General features: G+C 41.0%; 1 protein-coding gene across 1 annotated transcript; it reads right to left on the bottom strand.

Moving 5' to 3' along the window:
• Positions 1-1,014: 1,014 nt before the first annotated feature.
• LOC125494938 (uncharacterized) lies at positions 1,015-6,797 on the bottom strand. Its single transcript, XM_048638847.1, has 2 exons — positions 5,766-6,797; positions 1,015-5,049 (listed from the first exon to the last, which is right to left on the bottom strand). The coding sequence occupies exons 1-2, from the start codon at positions 6,795-6,797 to the stop codon at positions 1,015-1,017; spliced, it is 5,067 nt and encodes a 1,688-aa protein (XP_048494804.1).

Below are 6,797 nucleotides of genomic sequence, written 5' to 3'. Positions count from 1 at the left end.
AATTGTTGGGGGGAAAGTATGGAGTCACTTATAAGTTTGGCTTTTATTGCTAAACAGTAAACACAACTTTGATTATGATGGAATAATATAAACATAATTTATAATTATTGGTAGTGAAAATGACATATGAGGATGTTCTTTTTGGTTCTTTCTTCATCTAATTATTGTACTTTCTTGTTTAATTTTTCATGGAATAAATAGGATTCAAATTATGATAATATTGTAAAGGACACATGAGGCTCTTCTTCCTTGTACTTGATAACTTCTATTTTGTCTAATAGAACTATAAAAGTAACACATAAAAAGTAGGATGTGAAACTTTTAGTTCCAATGTTTGTTCCCCCTTTCAAGTTGTTAAAAGAATAAGAAATTACTAGTACACCATGATAGTTTAATATGATTATATATATCTTCTTTGTTTTTTTTACGTTTAACATTTTGACTTTTGTACTATTCACACATTTTAATTTGACCGCGTCTTTAATTTATATATAAAAAACAAAAATGATCATACGAAATGTTGTTGGATTCGTTTCAATGAAAATTATATTTACAAATACATTATTAGAGATATTAATGGTCAAAATTGTATATATGAAAATCGAAATGTTGCACTTATTAGTTACAACGAAAATATATTTTTACATAATTACTTTAAATTGGACTAAAATGCCCTGTCAAATGCTTTATTTAGTAACAAGAGGATGGGCCAAAATGTTAGTGGCAACCAAAGCCGAAGTACAACTGTAGTTGCTTCAAAATTTCAACCCCCATGATATCTTTAGGTATTATGGGCTACAAACTTGTATACGATTAGCGAAAGAATACTTAAAAAGGCCAAAGGGTTGTTATTTTTTTTTGATCATTTTATAACGAGAAGGCCGAAGGCCCGAGGGCATAAACCCAGAATACAAGTTCATTTAGTTCATACAAACATTATCCACAAACATAGAACATAGTCATACATTTTAATGTTAACTGAGAGTGACTCCCTCCTTCCATGAACCTTGAGACTTAGAGCCATGCCACGAAGTCTGATCCTCTTGAGAGCCCTTGCTTAGCTAGTGCATCTGCCACAAGGTTGGTGTTTCTTGTTTTATGCGCGATTGAGAGGGAGAGACCTCTTTTGGGAGCGGATCTAATAAAGTTTAAGATAAAGTTTAGGTTCCAAGGGCCTCCCTTCGCCTCCGAGCACCATTTCACTGCATTTTGGGAATCTGATTCAATCTCGATGCTGCAAAGTTTGAAATTATCGTTGTTGAGTGTGATTTGAATGGCCCGGTGGATAGCCAGTACTTCCGCTGAGTTTATTTCCATGGGAGGAATAGGGCAGGAGAAGACACATACAAAGACACCTTGGTCGTTCCGGAGAACCCCACCTATTGCAGATCTGTGAGAGTTTGGGTTAAAAGAAGCATCGACATTCCATTTTAGCATGGATGATCGTGGGGCAGCCCATTGGTGAGATGGCTTTAGAGTGGGCCGAAGGTGAGGTGAGATCTCCCTCCACATTAAGCATGATGGGTTCCTCAAGACATCATTCACTGAGTATGGGAAGGAGCTCTTCCATGGCTTAATCCACCAGCATAGTCTTACAAGGATGAGATTCTGGATTTCGGTTGTTGTACAAGAAGTTTGGTTGAAGATTCGTTCATTTCGTTCTTTCCACAAGGACCATATGATTACCATAAAACACGCTTGCCATACGTTCTTGAAGAACTTATTTTTACCGGGAAAAGCCCATTGCAAGAAAGCCGGTTCTAGATGGGCTGGCCAAACCCACTTGAGATTCCATAGGTTGCACCACCATTGCCAAATACATTGTGAGAAAGGACAATGTATGAGAAGATGAGATACATTTTCCGGAGACGAATTACAGAGCGGGCAAACATTTTCCTCATGTGGGAGGATTTTCCTGCGCACCAAGTTTTCCTTTGTGTTTATCTTTTCCAATAGAGCAAGCCACAAGAAGATTTCAATTCTGGGGGGAACCAAGTTTTTCCAAAGTTTTTTTGCAACCCTTACCAGGCGAGGCTCGTACTCCTTCGACAGTTCCTCATAAGCTGATTTGACTGAAAAAATTCCCGCCTTATTAGGGGTCCAGATCAACGAGTCTTTCGAAAGAGGAGAGAGAGAGACTTGATGGATGAGACGGGAGAGAGAGGCCCATTCAATCTCGTCTTGCGGCCGGAAAGATCTAGTCCACTGAAAATTCCATTGCCAGATGCCGCCTTCCCAAAAGCCCATTGATGCTACTGAGGCAAATGGAAGGCCCGAAATCCGGAAGAGCCTTGGAAATTTATATTTCAGGGGCTCATTCGAGAGCCATATACTGTGCCAAAAATGTGTGTCTTCCCCGTTTCCCACTGTGACCCTTGAGGCTGATTTTAATAATCTCAGTGAAGCTGGGTGGCTATGTAGGTGGTTGCAGATTGTTCTCCAAGGGCCCCCATGATTGATTGTTTGAAAATCTGCCATATTCATAATGTGAGGATATTTATATTTTTCTTGTACTAGGAGTCTCCATAGAGACTTGGGCTCGCTACAATAGCGCCAGACCCATTTGAGGAGAAGGCCCAAATTCCTGTCTGCCAGATTGCTCACATTCAGCCCTCCCATCAATTTCGGTAGTTGAAGAATTTTCCATTTAATCAGTGCGCCGCCTTTTTTATCCACCCCACCATGCCAGAAGAAACTCCTTTGGATTCTATTTATTTTCTCCACCACCCCTTTTGGTATGGGAAAGATGGACATGAAATACATTGGGAGACTTGACAAAGTTGATTTGATCAAGGTGAGCCTTCCCCCAATTGATAATAATTTGCCTTTCCAAGTTGCTAACTTCGATTTCATTCTCTCAATTATGGGATCCCATAGCTTGAGCCTAGAAATGCTTCCTCCAATTGGGAGCCCTAAATAGATGAGTGGGAATTTCCCTACCCTACAACACAACTTTGCTGCCGCCATGCTTAGCCACGAGTCATGAATGTTGATTCCCAAAATCTCGCTCTTGTGAAAGTTTATTTTTAATCCCGATGCCAATTGAAAAAGCAGTAAGGTGTTCCGGATATTGAGGAGTGATTTGACACTAGGCGGGGAGAAGAGAATTGTATCATCGGCATACTGGAGGTGCGTCAAAGTGGAGCCTCCTTTAGTAATTTCTAATCCCGTCCACTTGTTCAACTCAGTTGATTTTTTAACCATTAAATTCAACACCTCTACTGCTAACACAAATAGGAAGGGGGAGAGAGGGTCTCCTTGCCGGAGACCCCGTTGAAGCTTGATTGGGGCTGTTGGGGATCCATTAAGGAGAATCGATGCCGCTGCGGAGGTGACACATGCTGAGATCCACTTGCACCAACGAGGAGGGAAACCCATTTGTGCAAGAATCCATTCCAGAAAGGCCCATGAAACGCTATCAAAGGCTTTGTGGAAATCAATCTTGAGAAATATTGCTTTCTTGTTATTGCGTTTATACGAATCAAAGAGTTCACCAGCAATTAGAGCTCCATCCAAGATTTGCCTATCTTCAATAAAAGAGGTTTGAAGCGGCCCAACCAGCGAACTCATCACCTGTTTCAACCTCTGGGTCAAAAGCTTTGCTATTATCTTGTAAATACTGCCCACCATGGAAATAGGTCTGTAATCCTTAAAACCATTCGGATTTTTTATTTTTGCGATGAGTGTGATGAAAGCCATATTGCTTCCTTTAGGAAGCTTTCCTGTTTGCCAAAATTCCTGCACAAGTAAATAAACGTCAGTTTTAATAATATTCCAGGCCGCTTTGATGAATCCAAAATTGTAACCATCAGGCCCAGGGGCCTTTTTTGAGTTACATGCTGTCACTGCACTATCAATTTCCTCAAGAGAGAAGGGCGCTACAAGATTTTCGGCTTGGACCACTGATAATTTTGGAAAATCAAGACCCGAGAAGGTAGGTCTGGGAAAGGGTTCTTCTTTGAATAATTCTTTAAAGAAGCTAACAGCTTCCTTTTTGATAGATTCCGGGTTGGAGACTTTCACTCCATTGAGCTGAAGCGAAGATATATTGTTCTTGGATCTTCGGACTGATGCACATATATGAAAGAATTTGGTATTCTTGTCACCAAGCTTTAGCCATTGTACGCGGGATTTTTGTGCCCAAAGCATCTCTCTTTTTTTATGCCAATCCCATAGCTCCCCTTGAGCCCAGGTTCTTTCCTTTAATTCAGGTTCCATTAGGTCCCGCGAATTGGCTAGGCTATCCCACTTGTGAATCTCCTGTTCAAGGGATGAGATTTTGTCATCAATGTTGCCAAAAACCTGCTTGTTCCATGCTTTAAGCTCCTTTTTAACTGTCTTTAATTTTTCCATTATGGGCACATCAATGGCTTCTTTCCAGGCTTTTTCTACAACCTCCAAACATCCTTTATGTGATAGCCAGGCATCGATAAATCTGAATGGTTTGGGCCCCCAGTCGATTTCATGAGAATGGGCTAGGAGAGGACAATGGTCTGAGAGGTTTCTTTTGAGGATGGAAGATTTGAGGTTCGGGAATGCGGCTATCCATTCAGTTTGAACAAAACATCTGTCTAGCTTACTCTTAGATGCCCCTCTAAACCATGTGAACCAACCGTCAACCGCATTGATTTCTAACAATTGCAGGTCCGATATGAAGGTTTTGAAGGCTAGGGAACCAGCAGGATCAATGCACCCACTTCCTCTATCGCTCCTATCTAGTATTTCGTTAAAATCCCCCATAATTAAGCATGGTAGTTTAATACTGGAGCAATGATTTTCAATCTCTTTCCAAGTCAGAGCTCTCAAGTCACTATCACATGAGTTGTAGATATTTACTAGCATGCAATGAAAATTTTCGGATAAAAGGGTGCCTTCTATCGCAGTCCAATTCCTCTCTATCCGTGTGCTATCTTTCAAGAAAAAAGAATTCCTCCACACTGTGATGAGACCCCCAGAACTTCCATCTGATGGACTAAAAATAAATTCTATGTCTGGATATTTCCATATTGAAAATATCATCTTTTCAGAGACGCATTCGAGTTTTGATTCCTGAATGAAGGAAAACCACGGTTCATGTGAGATTATAAGCTTTTTTAGGGCGCTTTTCTTTACTTTTGCGCCCAGCCCACGAACGTTCCATGAAAAAATTATCATCAAAAGTTTGTGCCTATGGGAGGTGGAGGATGCTATTATTGGGCATCCCTCCAGTCGTCTTGCTGACGACACAATATGCCCATGATTTTGTCGTGTAGGTCCGACAATGGACCTTTGAATTCCATGCCAAGTTGCAATCCAAGTTCAATGATTTCAGATGTTGTCTTGTCAAGGGGAGGTTTGTTGTGGTTTGGGAAAGTAGGTGTGGAATGAGAGGTACTACACTCAGGAGGAGCATTTTTTTTCCTTTTTTTCCTTTCTTGTTTTTTCTGTTTCTTTCTGTCATTGCGGGCTCTGATAGAAGGAGGGATGAAATTTTCAAAGCCTGGTGGTATTGAAGGTCCAGAAATCGAGGATGTGGAAGAAGGTTGTTTTGAAGTGGGTTTCCTAGAGAGTGGGCTAAAGGGATTAGAAGCTAGTAGGGTGGTTTTTTGATAGGGGTTTGGACTGTTTGGCCCACTAAAGTCCCTTATTGGACTGGGGCTATGGGCCGGCCCCCAATGAAGCTTGGTTGGTAGTAGGGTTTTAGGTGGTGAGAAATTTAAGTTTTCTAATGAGGGAAGTGAATTTTTAGTTGGGGAGATGAAAAGGTGCTTATTCAAGTTGCATACAGTAGGGGAGTTGGCTGGGGATCTATTCCCAAGAGGAACATTGGGAGTGGGATATTTCGGCGGTAGATTAATCAAGGGAGAGTTAATGATAGGTGGTTGATTTGTGGTTCCCAGAGAGATGATTGGGCTACCAGACCCATCATTACCCCTTGTCTCTTGGTCTGCTGTTAATGGAGGTTTGCTGATGTCACGTTCTGGTTCTGCTACTGGAATGTCACCATCATCCATCTTTTCATCATCAGACAAACTCTGATCCGATGAAATGTCAACATCTTGTTTGACTTCAAAGCATCCAGAATCTTTTTTGTGGGAGTGAATTTGGGGTTCTTCCACTACGAAGACTTTTGTTACTTTCCCATTGACTTCAATTAGAATTGGATTGTTTATTGTGAAAAAACAATCAGATAAGATCATGATTCTCCCAAGATCTTTCCTTGAATAGTCAACTGACAAGACTTTCCCGTAAATACAACCAATATTGTAAAATGTTTCGTAACTCCAAGCAATCAGCGGAACTCCATAGATTGTTAGCCATGTTTCTCTCCATAGCGATGCGCTTCGACTGTTCACATTTCTGAGATCTTGATACCATCTGAGTAACCACTCACATTTCAGCATAGCCTCCTTTTCCTCTAATGATTCAAACGTAATTAAATGTAGCATTCCACCCATGGTTTGGATTGATAGATTGTTCACTCCCTCCGAGAGGATGTGCTCCATGATTACATCTGCTGGGGTATAGGGACAGGCCACCCCTACCACACTTCTTTCAAGGACTTTTGAGTATTCTTCATTTTGTGAGCATTGTATTTTAAGGATTTGATCCCCTTCAAATTCTCCTATTGAGATCTCATCTCTTACTTTTTCGGTATCCTCTCCGAGGACTCTTGAGCTCATCACCCTGTGTTTGCTCATTTCCCTTTTTAACAAGGCTGGTTGGGGTTCAAGGATTTGGTTAGGAATTATAGCCGAGTGGTCAGGGATTTCTGGCTGGTTGATGTTTTGTTCTTGTTTTGCTTCAGGGTTTGTCAT

Source organism: Beta vulgaris, chromosome 2 (genome assembly GCF_026745355.1).
Source record: "Beta vulgaris subsp. vulgaris cultivar EL10 chromosome 2, EL10.2, whole genome shotgun sequence".
NCBI classification, from domain to species: Eukaryota; Viridiplantae; Streptophyta; class Magnoliopsida; order Caryophyllales; family Amaranthaceae; genus Beta; species Beta vulgaris.
Note: the sequence above shows the minus strand (reverse complement) of the source record. Positions and strands in the feature narration are given on the sequence as shown.

Bases quoted from the DNA above. Each gene is read 5' to 3' on its own strand.
- LOC125494938 (XM_048638847.1), bottom strand. From the start codon at position 6,797: ATGACAAACCCTGAAGCAAAACAAGAACAAAACATCAACCAGCCAGAA. The intron at 5,050-5,765 runs GTATGCAACTTG...TCCTTCATTCAG, and splicing joins CCCCAGCCAACTCCCCTACT to GAATCAAAACTCGAATGCGT.